The sequence below is a fragment of the Oreochromis aureus genome, linkage group 19, assembly GCF_013358895.1.
Source record: "Oreochromis aureus strain Israel breed Guangdong linkage group 19, ZZ_aureus, whole genome shotgun sequence".
In the NCBI taxonomy this organism is placed as follows: domain Eukaryota; kingdom Metazoa; phylum Chordata; class Actinopteri; order Cichliformes; family Cichlidae; genus Oreochromis; species Oreochromis aureus.
The window spans coordinates 13,454,757-13,481,367 of NC_052960.1; the positions used below are offsets into that span (position 1 = coordinate 13,454,757).

Genomic DNA, 26,611 nt, shown 5'->3' on the forward strand with positions numbered 1-26,611 from the left:
TCTTTCTACCCCGCCCCACCGGGCACGGCGGTAGCAGGTGCCGAAACGCCCCCAGAGAACCTCGCTGAAAACGCGGCCATGCCGAGCGGTGACACTCTGCAGCCGGACTACCGCCTGGTCTCATCCGTCTTTATCGCTTCACAGAGGGGTCGGATGCCATGAGATTTCCCACAGGCCCTCACTGGCTCCACGCTGTGAGTAAACCCGTGGTCAAGAGGGGATAACTAACGGCGGATAATGACGTGATGATTCCGGTTGTAGAGCCAGCACAGGGGGGCTCCGGGCACCTTTAATGACCGGTGCTGGAGAGGAAATCACTGGACTTTATTGTCTGTGGAGCCGCGTAACACCGGACCGACAGCGGTGCAAATAAGAAGAAGGGAAGAAAAGAAAAGAAACGTCTCTCTAACAGGTTGCTGAGACATTCAGTCCGAAAAGGTAGGGCATCCTGGATTTACAGTCATCCGCGCGCCACTTAACAGCTGTGCGCATTAATTTATCTGCTTAATTGAGTAAAATGAGGCTAATCAGTGATGTAACAGCTGTTAAATTGACCTCCAGCCGCCAATTCTTTTAAAGCATTAGATGTGTTTATATCGGAAAAGTAAGGATTTTCAATTTTATTTCGCCAAAAAAAAGACGTCTAGTTTAACGTCTAAACTAGTAGTAGTTTAGACGTTACTTGAAGTGATGTGGACAGTAAGGTGAGGAAAATCGATTTTTATTTTTTAGAGGGTTTAACATCTATCTCACAGCTCTTTCTAGTAATTTAGTAATTTAAAATACAGTATCTGATTGCATTGGACTAGGATGAAAAAGATGTCAGAGGTTATTGTGGCGTGAATGACCAGAAAATGTGCTTTAATTTGCACGATTATGACAACTTCCATATGTCTTATGAGGTAATATGAGCAATGACAGGGAGCAAAATGTGTCAGTGATTGTGTGAGCGATTAATGATGTGAAAAATTGATGGATGGGTGGATTTTTGATGGGAATGCAGACAGACCCATCCCCACTTTGAGACAAACTCGTTCAGTTACTGTAGCCGCAGTGCTGACCACATCACTGCTGGGGCCCTGAGGCATCTCTTGAAATCATTGTTGTAACTGATGTCAGGTCTTTTTTGGGGTTTTCCAGGGGGGGTTTGCAGCACAGCAGAGAATGCTCTCCCCCAGATGCTGACTTCTAAAGGTAAGTGTGCTTTTTGTACAGCTATGTCTCTGGCACGTACAGTAGCCTACACACACTGTTTGTTACAGGAAGCCAGCACTGTAAACCTTTGGCCACAAAGTTGTTCATGCAGTGCCTCTGATCTCGATTCTGAACCTCTGGGCAAACTGTGCAAAGGAAAGTTGTGTTTCTGCTCTTGCTGTGGATCTTCAATTCAGATCTCAAGAGTGTACTTGGATTTCTGTATAACCCCCCTCCCTCTTTTTTTGGCATACTCTGAAAGAAATTCATCCCCAGAACCCCTGAGATGCATTCAGTCATAAGTAATACAAAAAATAATTGACAATGAGGTAATTAGGACATGCAGTAACCGCATCAAACGCAACAGGAGACCTGATTAAGTTCATGTGCTGTCAGTCATAAGGAAAAATGTGTATTTCTGAGACTCATTTTCTGAGTATTTCATAATGAAATCTAGCACACACACACGCACCACCTTCCTCCCTCTGGCTGCCTTTGTTCCCTTCTGATAGTGGGTGTTTCTGTCTTAGATGTGGATGTGTTCCTCTCCTCACACGCTGAGATGAGTGCTTTCAGAGGCAGACAAGGCAGAAAAGTCCCCGATTTTACTACCTGGCTAAATTGTCCTGTGATGGAAAAATATTGTTAAAGGAATGATACCTGAATAATTGAAGCCCCGGGGCTTTAAAATTGCAAGGACCTGCTGTGATTTTCGGCGCAAAGTTGAAGGCCACCTCAACAAAATATTCATATCATTATTTAAGAGTGGGTATATCATTCAGCCACTCAGCCACTGCCACCTTCTCCTGCTTCCCTGCTCTCCCTGTTTGATCCCTCCCTGCTTTCCTTCTCTCTTTTCTTCCTTTTCCATTTGTAAACTCATCTCTTTATTTATAAAAAAAATTAACCACTTGCTAACCCTTATCCATATCTTTTAGCTTTTATTAAATAAGAACTTAAAGGCATATATTGAAAATCTCACATACCTCCTTTCTGACATAGTAGTAGTTTTAGTAGTTTTTCAATGATATGTATATAAGTTTTGAGCTTTTAGACATCCATTCAGCCATCTTCTGATGCTCAATGCATCTCCAGCTCATCTGGAAGGACATCAAGGCGTTCCCAATCCAGTCGAGAGGTATAAACTCTACATCATGTCCTGGGTTTGCCCCTGGGCTTCCTTCCAGTAAGACATGCCTGAAGCACCTCACTTGGGAGGGACCCAAGAAATGTCCTGGACAGATGCCCAAACCACCACATCTGGCTCCTTTTGATATTGAGTAGTTGCAGCTCTTTGCTTTCAGACTCAGCTCTTTGTCCACCACAAGAGAGTGACATAGCATTCATTCTTTCATGAAAAAGGACCCCCTGATACTTAAACTCATCTAATTTGGGCAGTGCTACCCATGAACTACCCTAACATTCAAGTCTGTCCTTTCAATGATACATAATATTAACAGTCTGCCAGCAACACGTCAGGTGTTTATGATTTGGTACATGGCCTAATCATTTAGTTTTGGTATTAAACTGGTTATAAAGGATCATATAATTGCACTGGTATTGGTGGTATTGTGACATTCCTAGTCTGTGACACTTTAGACAAGTAAAACTGGTTTTAAATTAGGCTTGAACAGGACAGCAGAGGTCAGTATGAAGAGTGAAGAAGTCCAAAAAATAAGCCTCAAAGATAAAAAAAAAAAAAAAAAAAGCAGCATGAGAAGCACAAACAACAGCACTCTGGGGAATTTACATTGTTGGTTTCACTTCAATACAAAGAAGTTTCTCGTATATTACGGCTGTCTCTTCCATGGCAAATGCTAAGCTGAAGGACCAACAACATCACAAACATAGTACATAGTGCACGGCCATAATGTATAGACATGGGTCTGCCTACTTATGCAAGTGGTGGTTTCGTTGCCAACATTTATGCATGTGTCTGGTTAATTACATTGCGGTCATGTCTTGGTGTTGTGCATGCAGTGCCAGCCACAACAGACACAAATAAAACGCTGTGAGGTTTTTCCTTCTTTGTACATTCCCTCATGATATTTTCTGCTGTCTCCTTCCAGGAATTTGCTAATATCTGTGAGTCCTTACATTCAGGCTATAAGTATTAATCTTTCATTAATCCACTCAAACAAGCAACCATAAATGGATAGGAGAAATCGACAGTAGTGGACAGATCACGATAGTTGTGCAGTAACATTTCTAGGGAAGTGTTGTAGCATGTGTTTTCAGAAGAGTGTGTGGTTATGACACTGGTACAGTATAGATTTAACACAAAGTCCCTGTTAAGCAGTCCTGGTAATACTGGTATGCAGGTTTTGTTATCTTCAAAATTAACTAAGCCACATGCTTTACTCTCTCTCCTGTAGTTTGCCTTTTGTGCTCACCCCCAGTCTGCCCCTCCCTGCACCTCATTCTTCCTGTTAAAAGGGAGTTTTTCCTTCCCACTGTGGCCTACTGCTTGCCTACAGGGGGTTGTGTGATTGTTGGGCTTTCTATCTAATATCGCAGGGTCTTTACCTTACCACATAAAGCAATTGGAATGATGTATACAGTAAGGTGCTGTTGTGATTTGGAACTATATAAATAAACTGAATTGAACTGAACGAATTAAATTTCCTCCCCATTTCCAGCCTTTGCTGCAAACCTAAGCTAATTTTCCTTTTAGCTTCAGATTGACTGAACAGATACGGGATCACTTTTCATCTAATGATCTGCTGTCATCCACTGCTTTACCGTATAGCATAGAGTTTTCTAATTAAAGTTTCCTGTCATAGCTTCTCTAATTTCCACAGTTCACTCAGGCATCACATGGGAGAAGAACCTCCCAGCTTCACAACACTAATCATCACCACATCGTCCCACATGAAAGTTCTGAGGGAAGCGGTGTTTTTACCTCTTCAGCATTCGATCAGGGGTGTTTTTGGTTGTGGGTGCGTGCGTGTTCATTTGCATGTAGCTGTATGCGAGGATCGTTTCATTTCCCGCAGAGAAAACGAATTAAAATTTGACACCTCTCTCTTCTGCCTCTCATCTCGTGCTTTTCACTGTGTTAAGAGATGGCAAAACTGCTAAATATAGTTCTGCAAGTGGAGTGTGAAACCTCTTCACCTCTCTCAGCGTTTCTAACATTGCGGAGGTCGAATGAGAGGATTTTGTTTTAGCTTGAACAAAGGTTTAATCATCTTTCTAATGAGCTCTTCATGTGCATGTTGTATGTGAACGAGAAAGAGAGGGAGAGGAGAAAAAGCAGAAGAAGAAGAAGAGTCAGTTTTCTTATCTGTGCTACAGCAGGCTAATGTGATTTTTAAATAATACTAATAATAAAGTATATGCTAGAGACGAATATAACATCAGGGTAAATATGGTGTAATGCAGTATAACAGATTTAGTTTTTCTTCGCATGTGTATTTGTGTTAAAGTTGATGATTTATTGTCTTTGCATGCAAGAATTCCCGTTTTCGTGGTCTTTAATGGCTTTTCGCAAGCAGAGAAGAAGAGGAGGCCAGTCAAAGACTATAGCAACTCAATGCCTTGTATTTTCTATGAGGAATGTTCCCAACCTGTGATTGTTGAATTTATCTGCTGTATCATTAACCCAGACTCCAAAATTCAGACAGTTGAGTCAACTTGCTTCATTCATTGGACAGATAAGAATAACTTACCAAAGGATCAATAAAGTTGTGGTATTGTGGTTGGATTTTTCTTTCTGAAATCTGCTTTCAAAGTCAGCTATCTGGTAAAGATTTTTTTTTATTTATGCACACAGACTTTTTGAGACTCGGATGTTCAATAAAGCCATCTTTCTATGTTCTTTCTGATTAATCAATTAATCAATTCATCTACAAAAATGTCAGAGAATTCCCAGAAGATGGCAGAAATATCAGAAAACCACCAAGGACAAATTCTTGATGCCTAAGATCATTCATAATAAATGAAATCTATCAGTGTGTCCAATATAAAGCAAAAAGCCTGACCTGATTTAAATTTTGTCCCATTGAGGTTTCTCCTTGTGCACCTCTGAACCCTTCCGGCACTGCTGCTATTTTTAGATCATTAATTAGAAGTCCTGTTTTTACCTGTTGTATGTGCCTATTTGCGGCAGTTCTATGAACCTCAAGTCAAACACAAACTTCTCTTTAAAACGCAGCCAACCTGTGAGCCAAGAATCATCACTGCTGATGAGAAGCAGGTGGTCACCAAAGTGAATTGTCTGCCTGTCCCTAGCATCCCCCACTGTCACACCAACCTCCTCCGTGTCCTCCTTCACTACTACACTTTGTGTCAGTCCCACCATCTCCAAACCATACCTCATAGGATGTCTCAGTACTGTTTTGTAAACCTTCCCTTTCACTCTTGCTGCTATCCCACTGTCACAAATCATCCCTGACACTCATCTCCACACACTCCACCGTGCTTGCACTCTCTTTTCCCCTCTCCATTACACTTTTCACCGTGGACCCCCAGATATTTAAGCTCATCAGCCTTCTCTACATCTACTGCTTGCAGATTCAGTGTTACACCTGTCTCCCTCTCAATCAAACACATAATCTTTCATGCTTCTTCCGACTTTCAGTCCTCTTCTCTCCAGTGAATATCATCACCTCTCCAGGTTCTCCTCCACCTGCTCTCTTCTCTCAGTACAAATTAATCGACAGTGAAAATAATAATGAGCTGAAGCCAAAATTGAATTTTTGCCCAACCCTGCTAGACACTCAGTGTTTTGAGTCAAGAGTGACAATGTTGCTGACTGCTTAAGAGCCTCCCTGTCTCTCATTTGCACATACACTTTACATCATTTCTTGGCAACTCTCAAAATCCCTGCAAATCTCAGGGATTTACATTTTCTTCAGCGCTGCTTTTTGCACAGTGAGGAAGTGGATCCTTTCTTTCTGTGATTGAAGCTGACTTGACAGATACACACTGTATAACTAGAGTGTACAGGTCACCTGGGACTGGTATACATAATGACTTTATGTAGCTTCTGTGTTGTGGAAATCAGATGCCTGTTGGCTCCTCTGAGACGGCTTCATCCCCCTTCTTCAGTGTCACTTGTCCAAGTCAGCTACTGACAGGATTGTGGCAGATCCTTCTTTCAGACCACAGTTAAATCTAAGGGTTTTATGTGGTATTATGAGTGTGTGTGTATGTGTGTACTTCCCAGCTAAATCAGACAGCTCTGAACCCACTGGGAGTCATACATGAATTGTGTTGGATAAGATGACAGCATTAAAGTTGAGTCTTCCAACCTCTGTCACTTGGCATGTTTGTCTCTCCAGTCTACTGGAAACTCTCTAATCTGAGGCTTTACCTCAGCGCTCCCTCTCTAGCATAATTTGGTCGCGTGTTAGTCAAAGTGACTTATTTTTCTTTCTAGAAAGATTCCATTGCTGCGCCTTTGTTGATATATTTCAGAGAAGGTTATGAATTTTGCATGCATGTGCCACAGTAGTTGCACACAGGTCTTAAATTTAAGTCGATAGCCTGAGCACGGAGTGATGTATAGCGTTTTGGAAAAAGTAGGATATTCTTCAAAGAGTAAATGAGAGACAAAGAGAATCAAGGAAAGATAAGATGCACAAAGAGGAGTAAGGAGACGTGAGATTGTGCGCTAGACAGGGAGGGGATGGAGAAATGGGGAGCAAAAGAGACTTCACATCGCTTTTAACGACATTATCGCGGCCCATGGTGTATATAATTTAGTGCGATGACGCAATGGAAGATACTGCAGAAGTGAGCTCTCTGAGAGGGAGGCTCACATGCTCGTTTCAGGCCACACACATACTGAAAGAGATCTAGTGCTTTATGTGATTGTACTATCCATTTAAAATAGTCAGAGATTCAAGTTTATTCATTGTACAGGGAGAAGATTTATGAACTGATCTGTCGCTGCTCTTTATGAAGGGTCATTAACCTCATTAATGATACATCGGACAAATAAAGGGACAGAGCAGCGAAACCTCTCACTGGCAGCTGACCAAGCCACCCAATTATGAACTATTCTTTTTATTTAACCTTCCTGCTGAGATTTACCAAATGTCAAAATATCAAATCCCAGAACAGTTAAATCTATTAATTAGTCAATGAAATGTAAATTAACTGCAAATTACTGTTTTAGAAAGCTCACAGCTTTCACAAACGTGCATTAATATAAAGGGAAGTTGGGTTTTTTTGTTTGTTTGAATCCATTTAATTGGCATAATTAAATGCTGTTACTCCAGTGAGAAATATCTGGATGTTTTAGTTAATCAAGTTGAACGGTAGATAAATAGAGTCTTCTGGTGTTGTAATTACTATAATGGCAGTGCCTAGAATGAATATTTCTGCCCGAACGCAGCCATGCAAATTTGTCTAAATTAATGTCAAAATCATGAAATTTAAAAGCTGATATAAGAGGTCACTCTCTGAGCGGATTAATTTGGGTATTCTGCGCCGTGGTTGTTTGTTTATTTAGTATTTTGATGTCACTGCCAGTAAAATGAAATTAAGACATCCACACACACACACACGCGGGGTTCTTTATCGCTCGCACGCAGCTAATTTAGTGCTTTCTCTCAGACAGGCTTGTTTAGAAGCAGATCTTTTTGAGGCGAGACGGTAAATTTGCTGCGCGCGTCGGAGATAAATATACGTGCATCTGCCTTGATTTCTTTTCTTTTATTTCTTTACACTACTTTGGTTCTTTTGTGTCTCAGTGTCAATCAGATCTGTTTGCTTAAGGTTGTTTACCTGCAAAGCAAAGAAAAGGGGAAAGGAATTGGGTTCATGTGACAATATGCCCTGATAATATCCAGGAGATTTCATGGTGGCAGCTATCAGCGCAGCAGTGAGAGGTGATTTTGAAGCTGTCACAGTAAAAAGGACAAGCGACATATCGCTTGAACGTATTATTATGCTGAAACTGTGCTGCACATACTTGTATGAAATGCCACACATATTATTAGTATGCAGAGAATGTGCTGCTGCATTCAGCAGGTTAATTCAACCACACATTGAGTGTTATTTTCCAATTCAAAACAGCTCCCAGTTGTTTTAAGTATTCTGGAGTGAGCGTGATTCATTCCTTTGTATGCCTATTTATGGGTTATATAGAAAGAACAGATTCTTTGTCATGAAACAGCAGCTGTAATACAAACCCACCAGCCACTTCATTAGGTACATGTGGCTTTACTCCTTTTTGCATTCAGAACTGACTTAATTCTTCATGGCATAGATTCAACCGGATGCTGGAAACATTCTTCAGAGGCTTTGGTTATTATTGACGTGATAGCATTATGCATTTGCTGCAGAAATATTGGTTGCACATTCATGATATCAATCTTCCATTCCACCCGATCCCAAAGGTGCTCTATTGAACTGAGATGTGGTGACTGTGGAGGCCATTTGAGTGCATGGTATCCTGCTGGAAGCAACCTTAAGAGGATGGGTACACTGCGGTCATAAAAGGATGGACATAGTCAGGGACAACACTTGTGTATGGTGTGGTGTTTAAACAATGCTTGACTGGCACTAAGGGCCCCAAAGAGTTCCAACCTTTTACATCACCAGCAGCAGCTGGAACTGTTGATACAAGGTGGGATAGAGTCTTGCTTTCATGTTGTTTATACCAAGTTCTCGACCTATTATTCTAATTACTTACAGAAATCAGCAGAGCAGGTAACATTTTCCAGTGTTTGATTGGCTAATTTTGGTGAGCCAGTGTGAATTGTAGCCTTAGTTTCCTGTTCTTTAGATAGCAGGAGTGGCAGTGGGTGTGGTCTGCCGCTGCTACAACAGAAGACCATACACACTGCTTAAAGGATTTGATGTGTTATCCATTCACAGATACTCATTTGCTATCAACATGAAGCAGTCTGGCCATTCTCCTCTGAGCTCTGACATCAGCTAAGCACTTCTTCAGACTTCAGCTGCAATGCATTGATTTGCTCCCACGTGAGTGGCTGATTTGTATTAACAAGCAGCTGAACTAATAAAATGTGGCCTGCGGGTGTATGTTGTAAACTACTTTTAGACATTTTAGGCAACCACTTGTGTTATTGAATTTGTAAAAGCCACAGATTATATAACTACACCGCATTTGTGGGCTAAACAATTGCTTGGTTGAATATAAATTACATAATTACAGAATCATAGAAATTATCAGCGGCATTGCACAACAGCTGCTATGTAGCGTTTCTCATGCCAAACATGTCCTCTTGACAGAAGCATCTTTTTCTACCGCAGGAGTTCCAAAGAGAGGTGATTTTGAGAGTAACAGTCCTCAGGCCTGCTATAGTTTCCTACCTTCTTACATTCTCCTGCTGTCTTCTTATGTTTGTGCTCGGTTGGTTTTTTGGAATTCAGACCTGACGGCGCCTTGAAAAGATTATTTTTGCTCTGAGCACTTAACCTCTGAAAATTAAAAAAACAAAAAAAACATTAGCCTGGAGGTTATAGCCTGCAGATGGGTTTCAAATGAAAGAAATAGTTCAGTATTGCAGCTCAGCATTCCTCTCATGTCAGTTCACAGAGTGTTGAGCAGAAGCTGGGAGGGGATGAGCTCAGCATTAAGACAGCATGCAGTGCTAAACAGCTACCCTTCATGTGCCAATGTTTAAAAATACAACTACTCTCATTTGTTTTATCCCTAAAAAGCAAATGTCAAAATTAGAATTTGTAATATCCTATTTATGCACAGTACCCTGCAAAAATACCATATTCAACTGCAGCTCAGCAAAAATATAACAAAAAAATCTCACTATTTGAACCCAATAACGATGTAAGTAGACCTAGTTTGGGGTATGGACAGACTTCTGGCAAATACAGTTTGTAAAGAGTAAAGACTCTTATAAGTGTTTCCTGTTCTCTGCACAAATACGCCAGAGTTTGCCATTTGATTCAATCAGAAACAGAATCGTTTGAATCATATATCACCTCGTCTCAGTCTAAATGAACACGTTTTGGGGGCTCGAAGCACAGCAGCTTTGCTTTTTTACATCATGTAAACCCAGAAGGACTTTTATTTTGGAAGAATGGCATTTGTGCATTTTCATCAGTTGTAATTGTTTAATAATGGCATATAAATACACTAATCCAGCCTATTTTGTTTATATTTTTTAGCCATTAGAAACCTGTGCTGAACGTAAGTATGCTAAATATTCTGCAGAAATTATTCTAACATTACTGAAATCCAAATGTAATTCTTGACGTATTTTCCCCTCTTTTCTGTCATTGTTGATTCTGTCTCGCTTTCTGTGTTGTTTCTGTGTGAAGGGTTTGATGGAGAGCTGGTCGGATGTCAGCGGGAACTATTGTCATAACCGGAGGAATACTTGCCGGAGTGATACTGCTGTGCATTGTAGCAGTTCTCTGTTACTGTAGACTCCAGGTATTACTGTGCGCGTTCATGGTTCTTGGTCTTTTAGGCAGTTTGCTGTTCACCCAGAAGCTCTTTTTACATTACTGATGTTTAACAAACTCAACTAACTAATCTAGTTTGTGACCGTGTGCAATGAACTTGCAGTCTTATTGTCTTTGAAATACTTGCTTTAAAGATGGGCACCACTCACACTCAGCTGCCGTCTTAAAAGCGAGTGAAAAAATGGCAAATTGACACAGTCTGCTATTAGTCTGCAATTAAATAAGGTCAAGTTGCCAGTTACTTGCTATCTGTTTGATATCATACTGTGATAAATTACTGCAAATCTGTTGCCATCTACATGCACAGTAATTCACACTAATTGGAAATTCACATTAACTACTTACAATCAGAGTCCAGACTGAACTTCTCAGGCTTGAAACAGAAATGTTTCCACAGTTAGTGGCGTAGTTGCTCCAGGTTTGTAATTTACTAGCAAAATGACATAGAATCTAGCTACTTGCTTTTATTAATGAATATAACCACAATGCACCACAATGTTGCCAAACAAACAAGTTGGTAACCAGCTGGGTGAAGTCCCCTAATCCAAAGAGACCCATTGCAGACTAGTTGCACTTGTTGCCACATATTGATTCAGTTGATTGCAATCTGTGTGCGTTTAAAAATTAAGACTGGTTCTAGTGACGTACATAAAATTCATTTCAATGCAGTTTTAGTCACATAGTGCCAATTTAAAGCAACAGTCAGTCAGTAAGTTAAAGACAGACAATTATACAGTAAAAAAACAAGAAATTTAAATATAGAGAATGTCATCACCAGACAGGCAACCAAGTTGGCAGACTTCAAAAAGTAGTAACAGGAATGAGTACTCAGCTGTCTGACCATCCAGCCGTCCTTGTCCATGTCCGCAACAGAGTATAATCTAGGTTTCAGTCAGATTGCAATAGTTAAAATAGAAACAAGCAAACAAACAAGCAAAAGTGGTTGCCGTGAGATTGAGGTTGTCGAACACTCAACCTGGAGGCGACCTACTTCCAATCGTTCCCTGAATTTGCCAGAAAGTCACTTCAGTCACCGGGCAACTCAAGGATGTTGAGTTTTTTTTAATGTAGTGAGACTAAGCCATAACCCAGTCTAATTGTCTGTCAGCTTAACATGGTTTTCCACACTCTGTGTCTCATTTATGTAACATAGCACTCTAGTACCAAGTTACAGCTGGATCTGGTTACAATAAAAGCAGATGTGGTGGCCAGAGCAGTCAGTGGTTCAACATTTGCACAATGCCCTTCCAAAGCCTAGTGACAGCTGTCTGAGTATACTGTCAGTCTTTTCACCTACCTCTGAAAAAAAACAAACTTAATTCCCGCCATGTTAAACTGAATTTTGTTTGTCACTGTTCATATTTTGATTTTGATGTCACAATTTTATTTTGATGTGATAAAGCAATCAGAATCACAGAATGTTTAAGAAGACATCCGAACCCTTGTTGCTCACACCCCGGTGCCTTCTTTGTCATCCTCCTGCAGTATTACTGCTGTAAGAAAAATGATTCTGAGGTGGACGTGGCCTCCATGGCAGGACCGGATCCTCTCTCTCACTTTCCATGCAATGCCTGCAACGCCCTCGCCATGGACGGCACTGCCATCACCCCCGTCTCTCTGGATCAGCTGGATTCGGGTGCTCACCACTGCCCCAGCTGCTCACCGTACACCCTGCGCTCGGGACTCACAGACGACATGCGTAACGGAGGGGAGCGTCTCGGCTTCCATACTTACTACGAGAACCCGTCTGTATCTCTTCCCCTGTCGGTTCACCCTCAGAGCTCCTCCCCTCTGAGCTACTGCAGTCCCTCGGACACGTTTCCTCCCCCGCCGCGCTCCTACAGCACTGACGTCTGACCTTTGCTTCACTGTACAGGCACACACACACCTACACGGTCTAGCACATGCCCTTTTGTTTGAGACTAACTTCAGGTAATTGATTAGAGGACAGCACAATTATACACACATGCCCATATTACTGTACATGCTCGCATAATTTGCAGGGACGTGACCCATAAACTAAGCCTACTGATAGAGCCCCATCGTGGGCAACTAATCTGGGGATGATCTGCAGCAGGGAAATAATACATAAAAATGGCCACATTACTCTTTAAAAAACACATATTTTAATCTCAGTGCGACTTTTACTTAAACAAAGGCTATAAAATGTATAAGTACCATTACAGTTAGCATCTCATTGAGCCCGGTCAAAGGTTGGAGCCAGTCTACACTCTATAAATGCATCTGGGGCAATGAAGTCATTCGGGTTACATATGATCAGGGACACATAACAAAGCTTTTAGTACACAGTAAGCTCAGACAGTCCCCAGGCAGAAAAACAGGCGAGGTTTTTGGGCGTTAAAGTAATTTAGTCATTAAAAAATGGTGACATATAGAATTTGTTTTTTAATTTCTGTGAAGTTTTGTGAATGTAATTATGTAATTTACGGAGAAAAAGTGTATTCAGTTTGACAAGAAAAGGCTTAGTACTAAATTAGAAACATGTTTTATTAAACTCAGTGGAAAAACAGTAAGGACATTAATTGCAAATTCTGCATTAATAAGTCATTCGGCAGTTATTTATGACTCAGGACCTCAGTTGCATTAGATTAGATGAACACAGAGTTTATGATCTCATGTTCGGCTCATTCTCTGGCAAATGCATCCTGGATGCAGGGATCAAGTAAAAACCACCATTTTTCCGGCAGCAGACAAATGTCAGCCTAATCTGAAGAATGACATAGTTACATAAACACAGCTAGATATAGTGCTGCATTTATCATTCACCCTCAGTATGATTAAGATTAACCACATAAGTACCTTTCTCTTACGTGTGAGCACTTTGAATTTATTTTTAGCAGCATTTCCACTCAAAAAATCAAATGTGACTGCTGCTGACGAGGAGACAGAGCTGAGACACACATGAAGAAGGCATGCACAACATCACTTCTTATTCTTTTCTCCAGTTTCTCCCTTTTTCCCTGTGTCACAAAGGGTTAATGGTAGTGTGAACCTCTTACCACTGCAGCTTACACTACATGAGGGCTAACAGCTATATTAACTACTAATGGAGCTTAATTGTTTTTATCCAGAAGAAAGACCTGACGAGCGAAGGAACTACAACTTTTTAAGCCTTTTTTTGTTCTTCTTGCAGATTACCAGAAAGTCTGTGAGAAAAGTGTCAGTTTAGTCTGTTTCTGTTTTCACTTCTGACATGAAATTGCCATGAAACTGAAGAGAGTTTGTTCCGCAGTGTCTTCCATAGAAGCTGATGTATTTACCTTTTCTGTGCTTACAGATTGTGACGTGTAAAGGCAGATTTTTAGACATGTTATAAGAAGAAAAGAAAGATGCTGTACCATACTTAATGATCTTAAAGCTTAGGTTTTGTATCTATATATGAGCCATCATATCTGCTACAGTACAGTAATAAGAGTGTTATTGCAGTATATGCCTGAATCTATATATTTTTAAGGAGTATTGTCATTTTTTTGTGAGGGATGTTCGGGTTTAGACGTATTTCAGTACTTTTCTCTTCAGTTTTGGTTTCTTTCTGTGTTCCTGTGCACTCCTTACAGCTGCAGAGGAACACAACTGTGGAAATGGCAACTCAGCTTAAAACATAAATTGTGCCAGAGGTGTGAAAAACGCAGGAAAATGTGTGAAACAGTGATGTAGAGTATTATTGAACATAGACTATTACTTAAGATCTAAACTATATTTATTCACTTTAATGTCACATTGTTTTCACTCAGCTGTAAGCTTCACTAAATTTCCTTATTTTCTTGATCTTACAGTCTCTTGTTCAGACGTACATTCTAAATTTTATGCAGTACTGTGGAAAAGTCTTGAGCCACATGTCATTTCTTTATAGGAAAATGGGAAATGGGTGCAGGGATATCATAAAACATACACCGACATACACAGAAATACAGTTTATAAGGCAAAGAAAAAAGTTTGTAAAATTCTAGCAAGCCTAAAAGTGAATTTTTGGGTATGACTACTTTTACTTTTCAACACAGCCTGAATGCTCTTAGTCAGCTTTCTTGTAATTTCTTTGAGAAGTCTTCAGGAATAGTTCTCCAGGCTTCTTGAAGAACATTCAAAGCTCTTCTTTGGATGTTGGCTCATTCTCTGTAGGTATGATCTGTTATAGTAATATCAGTAAGTCCAGGCTCTCGGTAGTCCAACCCATGACTGATGACCATAGGGTACTTTTCAGCGTTCATAATTCCATCAACTTCAACAAAATCCCCAACACCGTTCACTGACATACAGCCCGAAACCATGAGAGAGCCTTGCTGTGTTTTACAGATCGCTGTAGAAACTCACTGTTGAACTCCTCGATACATGCTGATGACTATTTGAGCCAAAAACTTCCAATTTTCACTCCATAGGACCTGTTTCTGCTGATTTTCAGTCCAGTTCTTGTGTAATTTAGCATATCTCACCCTTTTCTGCCTGTTTGCCTTCCTTTAAAATGACTGTTCATCTGCTATAGAACTGCTACTTCTTCTTTTTGTCCTCCTCCAGTCCTCTTTCCTCTCATTTCTCAAAGACACACTGCACATCATGCTGAGATATGCAGTTTTCAGGAAGTAGCCCTTTGGTAATCACCTTGTTTGTGCACAAATAGTATTTTAAGCCAGTCAAACTATCTTTGGCATTTTTTGTAGTTTCAATAAAATACATGAGAAAATAAATTTATGTTTTTGCAGCAGACTTCTAATAACAAAGTGCCTAAAGATACAATTTAATAATTGGTTCTTTGCTAATTTGTCTGGTGCGTATAGACATGACACTGGTTCATTACTTGGATTAGGTGCCTTTTTTATGCTTGTTTAATTCATAGGTCAGTGTTAAAAAACATTCCTCTGAAAATGATCAGGCGCAGGGAGTGGACTATTGCTCAAAACTGGTTTAAAAATACCAACAAGTCTGCCTCCTTAGAAGCTAAACCCAAATAATGGAGTGCTGACTTAAGACTTTTGCACAGTATTGTATGTAAACTGCTTTATTTTTATTTTTAATGTCTTTGTCAGTTTAGATGTTCACTGAACACTGGCGTTCACTGCCACCTACCCAACAAATATCCCCTTAGTCCAATGAGAGCGACTCAGTGTTTGTGCTCACAGGTTTATCGCACCATAGAGAACACAACTGTTGTGTCAGAACTTAACTTTTATTTTCAGGTTACTGTTTCTGTATTTAAAAAAACACATTCTGCTTTGACCTGAGGAAAACCCACAATGTTTCACATAATGTTCCTTTTTTTTCAGGAGGAATAAATATGTAGATATCTGCATATTTTTATGGTCTGTCTTTTTCACACAGTGACTCAGACAGTAGATACACAGGATTATGAAATCGGTTTCTGGTCATAGAAGAAAAAAAAACAGAAAAGAAAAGAAAAGAAAACCACAGATGTACACTACCAGTCAAGAGTTTGGACACAGCTTCTCATTTTATGGTTTTTCTTTATTTTCATGACTATTCATATTGTAGATTCTCACTGAAGTCATCAAAACTATAAATGAACACATATGAAATTATGTAGTAAACAAAAAAAAGTGAAATAACTCAAAATATTTTTTACATTTTAGATTTTGAACATTTTGTATATTTTAGCTTCTTCAAAGTAGCCACCCTTTGCCTTGATTACTGCTTTCCACACTCTTCGCCTTCTCTCAATGAGCTTCATGATGTAGTCAGCTGTAATGGTTTTCACCTCACAGGTGTGCCTTGTCAGGGTTTGTTTGTGGAATTTCTTGCCTTTAAGTGGGGTCGGGACCAACAGTTGTGTTGTGCAGGAATCAGGTTGGTACACAGCTGACAGGCTTATTTGACAACCGTTAGAATTCATATTAAGGCGAGAACCAATCAGCTCCGTAAAGAGAAACGATAGTCCACTTTAAGAACTGAAGGTCAGTCTGGAAACTTTGAATGTGTCCTTAGTGCAGTCGCAAAAACCATTAAGCACTAGGATGAAACTGGCTCTGACTGTGCAAATCAGGCCTTTATGGTCAAATAACTGCTAAGAAGCCACGACTAAGGAAAAGCAACAAGCAGAAGAGATTTGTTTGAGCCAAGAAACATGAGGAATGGACATTAGACCAGCGGAACTGTAAGCTTTAGTCTGATGAATCCAAATTTGAGCTCTTTGGTTCCACCTGCTGTGTCTTTATGCGACGCAGAAAAGGTGAACGAATGGTCTCTACATGCATGGTTCCCACCGTGAGGTGGTGTGACGGTGTGGGGGAGCTTTGCTGGTGACACTGTTGGGCATTTATTCAAAACTGACGGCACGCTGAACCACCATGACTTCCACAGCATCCTGCCATCCCATCCTGTTTGTGTTTAGTTGGACCATCTGTTATTTTTCAACAGGACAGTGACCCAAACACACCTCTGGGCTGTGTAAGGGCTATTTGACCAAGAAGGAGAGTGATGGAGTGCTGCACCAGATGGCCTGGCCTCCACAGTCACCTGACCTAAACCCATCAAGGTGGTTTGAGATGAGACGGCAAAAGGGCCAACAAGTGCTCCGCATCTCTGGGAACTCCTTCAAGACTGTTGGAAAACCATTTCAGGTGACTACCCGATGAAGCTCATCGAGAGAATGCCAAGAGTGTGCAAGGCCGTAATCAAAGCAAAGGGTGGCTACTTTGAAGAAGCTAAAATATACAAAATGTTACTTCACACTGTTTTGTGTACTATATAATTCCATATGTGTTCATTCATAGTTTTGATGTCTTCATTGAGAATCTACAAGGTAAATAGTCATGAAAATAAAGAAAAAACAAACTTACTGGTAGTGTACATTAGAGCAGGAAGTGCATATTAAAAAAAAAAAAAAAGCCACAGAGGGGGAAACAAAAAAACGTAACTAAACATATGCAGTAGATATTGGTGTATATTTACATGGTTTTTTGGTCTGTCTTTTCCACACGGTGACTCAGACAGTAGATACGCGATGTTGAAATCAGTTTCTGGTCACAGAAGAGAAAAAAACAGAAAACCACAGACGTACATTAGAGCGGGAATTGTTTTGATTTTTTTCTTTAAAGCCACAAAGGGGAAACAAATAAAAATTACAAAATTCAGATAAAGAAAGGTAGTGAAACACTGAAGTTTAAAGAAAGGGAAGTGAAACCTTAAAAAAGAAACCGGTCTGTCATCAAGAAAGAGAAGATAAAAACTGAGAGGTTTATAATGCAAGCTAGGAATTAAGAGAAACCATGCACCATTACATGAAAGTGACACTGAGACCATGGGGAAAAAGAGGGCGTCGAACGCAGAATCATCTTTGTTATTCCACACTTTGGTATTTGAGTGCTTTACCTGCTCGACCCGTTTCATACCCTGTCAGGCTGCTTCACCCATGACAATAATAGAGCGACAGTTCTCTGTCACGCCAACACCTGCGGATGACAGATCGCAAATACGACATCTTTTACTCTTTAAATACATAAGCAGGGTCTGGCAGCTTCACACAGCACCTCTACCTGGCAAAGAAAAGTGTAAAGGGGAAAAAAAGGAGAAGAAAAGATGATTGGAGTGAATTTTTAAAGAGGTTTGAAAGCTTAAAGTGTGAGAGAAAAACAATTCATAGCGTGAGCTTGCTTTCACCAAATAAATTAGAGTGAACTAGTTTGTTTGAAAAGTTCAGCTCCAAAAACACGTGTTTCTTTTTTTGTTCTTCTATATATGTATACGTGCATGTGAGAGAGAGAGCATGGACACGTGAGTTGATAAGAAAGCCGAGCTCTGCTCTGGGTGTGTGTAAGGTTGTCTTATTGTCACACTCCCTCTCAGGTCGGTTGTAAACCCTGTTGAACCTGTTACCGCCCGAATACCTATAACACTGTTTTTCCTGAAACAATAGGCAGTTCTGACTGACCTCTAACGAGGATTTAAGCAGAGATACATTTTACCTTTGGCGTATTATTCTGTTACTCACCTTTGGACTATAAACAGACTTTCCTTATCCTCGGATGACTTGGACTTTAACCTGATATTTCCTGTTTATGCTCAAATACTGGACTTGCAACGATCATCACTGCAAGGAAAAAGAAGGTGACTGCATCGCTATGAACCCGCTTCTTTAATTCACTTAAGAGACACATTGTCCTTCAGGCCTGACGGGATCCCCATTACTTCTCGTGGGTCTGTTTAAAATTGGAGTCTCGACGTGCAAAAGCTCTGACTGTTTACATCTGATTGAGCGGAGGCAGCTCTTGTAGCTGCATATTTGGACAAGATGATGGAAGAGGTGTCCATGGTCAATGCTTACGATGCCCATGCAATCGAGCAGATGAGCGAGGAGGAGATTTTTGCCTGTCTAGAGTCTGAAACAGGACCTAAATTCACAGTAAGACTCTGTTTCTTTTTCTTTCAGTTTGTGCGCTTAGTGACAACAGCTATTTTTCTTCATAATTCAGCATTGAAGTAGTAGAACATGAGTCTATATTTACTCAAGTACTGTCCTTAAGCAGATTTGTACTGCCTGTGTGTATTTCAATGTTTAGATGTCTACATTTCAGAAGAAATATTACACATTTGGCTGATCTTTCCAACAAGGCACTACTTTTATCCTCTACAGCAACAAAATTCTTCTTACTTGTTAATGCATATTAACAACCTATTAATATAAATGATTATGTTAGTAGATTGTAACACTCACACACTCATTTCAAGTTACAGATTATCCTTATGTGAATGTTGATTAGAAGCAAAGCATTAAATGGGTGTAGTGCTGCCCTTAGCTTGCCTCTACAGGCCTGTTTGGGTTTGATCTTTACAATATTTCTACATCTATTACACGAGCAACTGGCTAAACGGTAGCTGCAAGTACAATCACAACACATAAAACATTCCTTTGGATGTTTTATGGATGGATTTTAATTTTAGAAAAAAAAGGGAATGATTTCTGGTTGTTCATTTTAGATATCTGAGATATGGAAATTGCCATTTCAGACTTCCTTCTACTATTATTCCCTCAGGCATTGTAATTTGATCATTTCCCCATGTGCTTATTTTATCTTATCTTGGTGCTATCTCCTTCTGGATCTCTTTCTTGGGCTCGTTCTTGATTTGTCATGCTCATCCCTCATCTGGCACAATATCTGTGTGGAGGAGATAGCTTTCTTCAGCTCAGTCAAATATGACAGTTTTTCTGCGTTGTTATATTTAGTGTATTTTGACTCTCTGCCATTAGGTACCAACAAAGAAAGCTAAACTGAAGGAGTGCCGGCTTCAAATAATGGATGACGAGGAAGACACTTTGGACAAATATGTGGTGGGGGGTCTTTGTCTCTAAACTCAGCACATGTTCAAGTTATTTTCTTATTCTTTTTCTAAAATGTCTTTTTTTTAATGCTGAGACTTTGATAGATTGTTTCTGTGGTTTGCAGAAGGAAAACCGTCAGCTTCAGCAGGCCAGCCTTCGTCTGGAGCAGGAAAATGACAATCTGGCCCACAAATTGATCACCAGCAAGGTGGCCCTGAGGAACGCTCTAGACAAGGTACAATTAATTACTGCCCTTTTCAAAAGGGTAGAGAAACCCCACAGGAAATGAATAAAGTGTAACCGTAATAGAATAATATATTTGGCATTCATTTTACATTTCATTAGAATAGCGCAGTGCTTTTGTCTTATTGTATTATTATTAACTTCTGGTATTGTGCATGGCCCTGCAGTTATATGCGACATCGATATAAAAGTTTCATTCACGATGAAAGAGTAATATCCTGAGCTGACTGCTGCGATTGTCTCTTTGCAGGCGGAGGACAGAGTGGACGAACTAACCAAAGACCTTATGGAAACCAGACAGCAACTGCAGACCACAGAAGAGGAGAAAAGAGGGAAAGAGGAGGAAGATGCCATGGTGAGATTAAGTTATTCATGCTTCCTCACAATCAGAGATTTTGATATTTAACTGCAGGCATAACTGAGCGAAGGAATGTTATCTTTCATTATAGCTGAAGGAAGTGTTTCGGAGAGAAATAGAAAAGGCTGAGCAGAAACTCAAAAGGTCGTCTGGTATCATTGCAGACTACAAACAGGTACAGAGGGTTTCTAAAGTCACTACATTTCTTCTGCTGATCTTTTGCTTAATTATGTTAAAGTCGTGATCTTTGGCTCAGATCTGTTCTCAGCTGACAAACCGCCTTGAAAGCCAGCAAGCCGCCCACAGAGAGGAGATGGATTCACTTAAGGTGAGGGTAGCACTCTTCCTTTGGAGCTTTGCTGTCATCTCTTCTTCTTTTATCTCACCTCTTACCTCCGCCGTGCTTCATTTCCAATCCTGTTGTTGTATAAAATTCTTTCAACCTTTCTATTAACTCATCAGTTACTCAACTTTCTCATCAGAGATTATCTATTACATATGTCACGTTTGAGAGAAAAAAAATCTGTATCATTTAATTTTTGCTACACTCTTTTTTTTCTCATTACAGAGTGCAATAAAAGCTTGTTCCCACTGTCAACACGTCGTGAATTCAGATGAAACGTCCGACATAGGTGGGGACTCAGGAACAGCTGCGCAGACGGAAGATCAGAAAGTGACTGAACAGGGCTTGGAGGAGATGGATGAAGGTCCCACGCTGGAGGAGCAGAGGAGGAGGGAGCAGGAAAAGGAGCTCCTCAGGGCTCAGATTGGGGAATTGGAAAAGGAGCTGGTCCAGACCAAACTCCAGATGGTGGAGGCCACGTGCAAAATCCAGGTAAGACCAGTGAATCAGACCGGACCGGACCATTCATAGATACATATCTTGATTAAATCTCTGACCTTCACAAATATCTACAAGCATGTAACCAAAACATGCACAATAAAGGGTTTTTTTTTAAAAAAAAAAAAACCTGGTAGGCTAATATTTATTGGAAATTGTCAGTGTTTTGCAGATAAGAGGATATCTGGATATATGTCAGCCAATAAGTGGCAACAAAATGCAGCAAAAAAATGTTTTTGTCATAGTTTTACACTATAAAATATCTCTCTCAGTTTGCTTCTTGGTCAAAGTTAAGAAAAATCAAGCAAGATCTGGATAAATATTGGTTGCCACCCATCCAGCTGTCTATCCATTTATTTTCTTCCGCTTATCCAGAATTGGGGTGAGGTGGTAGCAGGCTAAATAGGGTCTTTCTTTCCCCAGTCCCATTTCCTGCTTGGGGATACTGAGCCAGTTACAAATATGATGAGATTTATAATCCTTCCACCATGTTCTGGGTTGGCTCTGGGGTGTCTCCCTGGATAGATGGATAGATGTGGCCGGAAAACCTGATGGGAAAGTGCCCAGAAGGCATCCTGATTAGCTGCTCAAACAACCTCAACTGGTTTTTTGAGCATAAGGGGGAGAGATCAGTGGCATTCAATAAAAAAAAAAAAAAAAGATTATTTTATTTTAAAGTGGTCATTAGCATGATTGTGAGCTCTGCTAGTCTAGTGCTGCATTAAATCTGGCTTTTTATAGGGAATATGTTGACACCTGACCTCTAATAAAGCTGATATGAAGCACTTCTTACTAAGCATAAGCCCCTGGAGACAGACAACAGGACCAGGTTCTGAGATATTGTCGCTGTTCCAGTAAAACAGGTTTGACAACACTGGAAAGTGAAAGTTGCAAAGGAACATTTTCAGGAAGAAGTAGCAGAAAACAGAGACTTCAAAAGCTGACAGGAATTACCCTGGCTCATTTTTGAAGTCATTTGCTTCATAAATAACACAGAAATAGCATAATGGGATAATCCTGAAGAATACTTCAAGATTCATTACTTATTACTTTATTACTTTTAAGTATTAAAGTGCTCTAATCACATATCTGGCATGCTTAAAATAGGCATATAAATAAATTGCATTACTTCCACAATACATTATCATATTTCTATCATATTTAATACGTGTGTTTTTGTGAGCCTTTGAGACTCCTAAATCATCTGTGCAACTTTTTTTCCCTGAAAAATGTAACTAAATTGTGCAAAAAATGCTTAATGTAGCAAATATGATGCAAAATAAAACTCGCATGTGCAAACTTTGGTCAGAAGGTTCGGTAAACACTGCAGTTTCAAAAAAATAGAATTTTCTGACAATTGTTTTATGGTTCAGGATTTACAGGGTTGAAGTAATTCATAATGGTGTCCAGTTAGTGAATTATTTAAAACTAATCATTACAGTTAAATTCAGGTATAACTCTGACCTAAAATAGATTAAAAACTTGAGCGTTAATTTGCCAATAATCATATGAATTGTCATTGTTATTTAAAACTATTAAAAGTATTTTTTTTTGATAATTTAAATAAAAAAAACATAAGTGCATATTTAGTAAAAACATAGTAAAATTAATTGCACAATGCAGTATTTGCAGTCAAACATCTGTGTTGTCCTCATGCAGGAGCTGGAGCACCAGAAGGGAATCCTGACCAGTGATCTGCAGGAAGCAAAGAACAGCTGGATCAGCAAGGCCTTCACCTCGCTGCGGACCTCCAGCGGGGGGCTTCACAGTCTTAACATACACAAAGACGGGACTCACACAGTGGGTTGGAACCTCCACAGTGCCTCCCTCTCTGGATGGAGCCCCAAGAAGCTATCGTGGCCTCACAGAGTCAATCGAGAAAATGTCTGAGAGCTTGGACTGTGAATGCGCAGATGACATAAAACTGGACACTAGAGGGGGGTTATACCTCTGCTGAAGTATGACTTTATTGCCCGAGTGATAACCCACCACTGTATATACAGAATGATTTAAACCTGTACCTGCTGATTCTTAATTTGTGCACTAGATGGCAGTCAAGACACCATGAGCTGAGGAGAGTACCAGAGAGTACCAGAGAGTACCAGAGAGCACTGACAGTTGATATGAAGTAGGGACTTTTTTGGCTTTGCTGATTTTGTCTTTACTGATAAGCTTATTTGCATATTTGTAAATCCACGTGCCCTGTGAGGCTCCTGGAGACCAGTAATTTCGTTTGTGCCATAAATGCACCATTAAAGAAGTAACAACTTAAAAAAATTCTCTTTCATGACGTAGGGAAACCTTACTCAGGATGCAGTAATTCATAACTGTTCAGTTCTTATAAGGAATTTCCTGTGCTCCACCAGACCAAGACTGTTCCTCTTTCGCAATGACCTCTTTGGCTTTTATACCGTGATCAGCTGTGAGGCGCTCAAATACACAGGGGAGGCGAGACTGTGAAGCAGCTTGTTATCGCTGTACTTTGACACAAAGACAGGTGCAGATCTGCAAGGAGAAGGGCAAAGGACAAGGGAATAACAGAAGAGAGTAGTATTTAACTTGGACCCGGGTTTGGGAGTTGACTGTAACATTTCTAAAACTACTTTGAAAAACTGCTCTTGGTGAATAATCCCTCCTCTGAAGCAATGAGGGCTGCAGTGTTTGGTGGTGGCTATGTCACTGTGATTCTACTAATTAGCATTCTTGAAAGTCAAGCAGTGGACCTGCTGAGAGGAACTGGAACATCACAGAGTGAGTGCTAGTCTGATCTTGACTACATGTTTCCCACTTCCACTTATTCTTTTTTTCTTTTATTTTATGTTATAATATTATTCTCAAAGTGACACAGATACAGATATTAAATTTTGTATTTTTCTTTATTCTGTATTTCTATCAGTGTTTATGTTTTGTACTCAGTGACTAAATCCAGCTTTTCCCTGCCAGATCCCCTCTCCGCTCCCAAGGTGCACTGCCGGTGTTCGAGCTATCCGAATGTGACCCTGTGCACCTGGCCTAAACCACCCCACTTCCCTACCACACATTACATTGCCACATACAGGTAAGTCTGTGAATAGTTTTAGTGGGTGCTGACCCAAACCACTGACCCCTTTTTTGTAGAAGACACTCTGCTTAACAAGTGTCATTAAATAGCCTTTTTTTTCTTAAATGTGTTTATGTGTAAATGTTTGTGTTTACCAGTGAGAGACATAATCAGGCAAGCACCAAGGAATGCCATCTCCTTCCACCTGGCTCTTCATCCTCTGAGCAGGTACCAGTTTATAACATTAAGAGATCATCTGATATTGGCTCTGCTTCTAGGAATTTTTGGATATATTCTTGTCTGTTATGAGCAAAATTCCCTGGATCCTGAGACTGAAATCATGCATCATGCATAGTGTGGAGGGAATTTTCAGTCATGGGGTGACATTAACCCTTAGGTTTGCGAGCAGCCAAGAGAAAGGAGAAGAGGTGGTTTCCAGAATTCATGCAACAAAATTTAACTCATTTAGATAAGTTGTACTGTATGTGTATATATATATATATATATATATATATATATATATATATATATATATATATATAAATATATATACTGTACTGAATGATCCACAAACCTGATGGGACAGGCTGAGTTTTGGAAAATCCTGTTTCTTTTCTTTTCTTTTCTTTTCTTTTCTTTTTTTGAATCATTTCAAGTTTATCTTGTGAGTCTGAGGAAACCAGGGTCTCAGTAATTTGTGATCTGTCGTTGATTACTAATTCTGATCATCTCAAGTGCTTGTCATTTTGTGAATTCCCCAAAGTTTTCTTTCATCGTCTCTTTCTCTTTCTTTTTTTTTTTTTCAGTTCTGGATCTGCCAGCTGCCCAACCTGAAGCTTCTTACTGACTACATCATCAACATCACAGCAGTTCATTCTGGGAGAAGCAGCTCCCATCTAACAAACTTCATGCTGGAGGATATAGGTGAGAAATGAAATTACACCGAATGTGATCAAACTTCACTTAGCTTCATAACCCAATTCCTGTTTTTATCTAAACAAACAAACAAAAAAGCAATAAAATTAAAAAAAAAATCTGTTCTATGTGTTCAGTGAAACCAGATCCTCCCGTTGATGTCCGGGTTTCCCCTACTAACAACAGAAAGTTGTTGGTTGAGTGGTCTCCTCCACCTACTTGGACCAACATGGTAATATTCCCCCTAAAATACCAGATTCTCTACCAGTGGGAAAACAAGGGGACCCGAAGGTCTGTTCATGTAAGTATGGTTTTCATCACACCATATTTGCATAAAAGTGTTGTAACCACAAGTTTTGTAAGTGGCACATCACACTTAACGCTTACACGGATATCACATGTGCAAGTTCAAAATTACCCAAACTTTTTGAAGCAACCTCAAATTGCTTTTTTTGTACTTGTTGTTTTTCTAAAAAGTTCCCATCGTCTACAGGATCCAGTTTTTAATTTAATCATTTAATCATCAGTAGCTTTTCTGTTTCCTTTTAAATATTACAAGACTCATTAACTTGACTTCAAGTGTTCAAAATTGTGTGAAAATATTTTCTCATAAACTGTTTTTAAGATGTTGGTCATGATTTACTGAAACCTTTTTAAAAATGTGCAACAGCACACACTGTAACTGATTTGAAAGTATGACTAATGATGGCAAAAACATTTGCCTTATTACTAAACTCTTCCATCCACTTTCATGAAACGGTTTATGATTCATCAACTATTTATAAGTCCTTTACTTCGTTTTAATATGTGACTTAAAGTAACCAGTATCTTTTTCCACTGGGCTGACTTGTAGCCTCCTGGTGTTAACTATGTGTGTTTTTACATATGTATCCTATATTTTCTCCTCTAGCTGGGTCCTTATGAGAACACCAAGGTTGAACTGAAGGGCCTGCCCGCAGGGAGGCCATACTTGTTCCAAGTGTGTGCTAGGGACCTGCTTGGTCTGGGCAAATGCAGCGACTGGAGTATACCCGTCAAGATCACAATACCAAGAAAAAGACTGTAGGAAGTTCCACTGACTTCCTTTTTTTGTTTACCCATTTCCTGTTAAGCTTGCACTGAAGTAAACAATTTCATTTTCTGGTATTTTAACTGCACGAACAATGCAAACACAAACTATTTATATTTTGTTTTATTTATTAAAGAGTATTGTAAATGGATAACATGTGCACAGTTTAAGTATTTTATATTTCAGTCAGTATTTTTTTTTATTATTGTTATTTTGTAACAGTGTTGGTTTGTCAAGTCAAAAAGAATAAAAATAAG

At 39.8% G+C, this 26,611-nt stretch overlaps 2 protein-coding genes and 1 long non-coding RNA gene across 4 annotated transcripts; all 3 read left to right on the forward strand.

The window, feature by feature from the left end:
- LOC120434938 lies at positions 1-10,313 on the forward strand. The gene is made up of 3 exons (XR_005609440.1): positions 1-438; positions 1,141-1,194; positions 10,300-10,313. It is a non-coding gene; the product is annotated as an uncharacterized LOC120434938 (long non-coding RNA).
- An 8,070-nt stretch (positions 10,314-18,383) lies between these two features.
- On the forward strand, positions 18,384-23,253 carry LOC116326056 (rab GTPase-activating protein 1-like). 2 transcript variants are annotated; one of them, XM_031747155.2, is made up of 8 exons: positions 18,387-18,970; positions 19,817-19,897; positions 20,013-20,123; positions 20,382-20,486; positions 20,581-20,664; positions 20,746-20,817; positions 21,058-21,324; positions 22,990-23,253. In XM_031747155.2, exons 1-8 carry the CDS (start codon positions 18,860-18,862, stop codon positions 23,218-23,220), a joined length of 1,062 nt encoding a protein of 353 aa, XP_031603015.1. In that variant the 5' UTR covers positions 18,387-18,859; the 3' UTR covers positions 23,221-23,253. The 2 variants fall into 2 exon arrangements, with proteins under 2 accessions (XP_039458902.1, XP_031603015.1); XM_039602968.1 differs by lacking the exon at positions 19,817-19,897 and having other exon boundaries at positions 18,384-18,970.
- A 685-nt stretch (positions 23,254-23,938) lies between these two features.
- ebi3 (Epstein-Barr virus induced 3) lies at positions 23,939-26,611 on the forward strand. The gene is made up of 6 exons (XM_031747180.2): positions 23,939-24,081; positions 24,274-24,388; positions 24,529-24,598; positions 25,177-25,294; positions 25,423-25,586; positions 26,196-26,611. Exons 1-6 carry the CDS (start codon positions 23,976-23,978, stop codon positions 26,349-26,351), a joined length of 729 nt encoding a protein of 242 aa, XP_031603040.1. The 5' UTR covers positions 23,939-23,975; the 3' UTR covers positions 26,352-26,611.

Excerpts from the sequence above, each read along its gene's own strand:
- LOC116326056 (XM_031747155.2), top strand. The coding sequence starts at position 18,860 with ATGATGGAAGAGGTGTCCATGGTCAATGCTTACGATGCCCATGCAATC. Across the intron at positions 18,971-19,816 it reads AAACAGGACCTAAATTCACA|GTACCAACAAAGAAAGCTAA; the intron begins GTAAGACTCTGT and ends CTCTGCCATTAG. Across the intron at positions 20,665-20,745 it reads TCATTGCAGACTACAAACAG|ATCTGTTCTCAGCTGACAAA; the intron begins GTACAGAGGGTT and ends TCTTTGGCTCAG.
- ebi3 (XM_031747180.2), top strand. The coding sequence starts at position 23,976 with ATGAGGGCTGCAGTGTTTGGTGGTGGCTATGTCACTGTGATTCTACTA. Across the intron at positions 24,082-24,273 it reads AGGAACTGGAACATCACAGA|ATCCCCTCTCCGCTCCCAAG; the intron begins GTGAGTGCTAGT and ends TTTCCCTGCCAG. Across the intron at positions 24,389-24,528 it reads CATTACATTGCCACATACAG|TGAGAGACATAATCAGGCAA; the intron begins GTAAGTCTGTGA and ends TGTGTTTACCAG.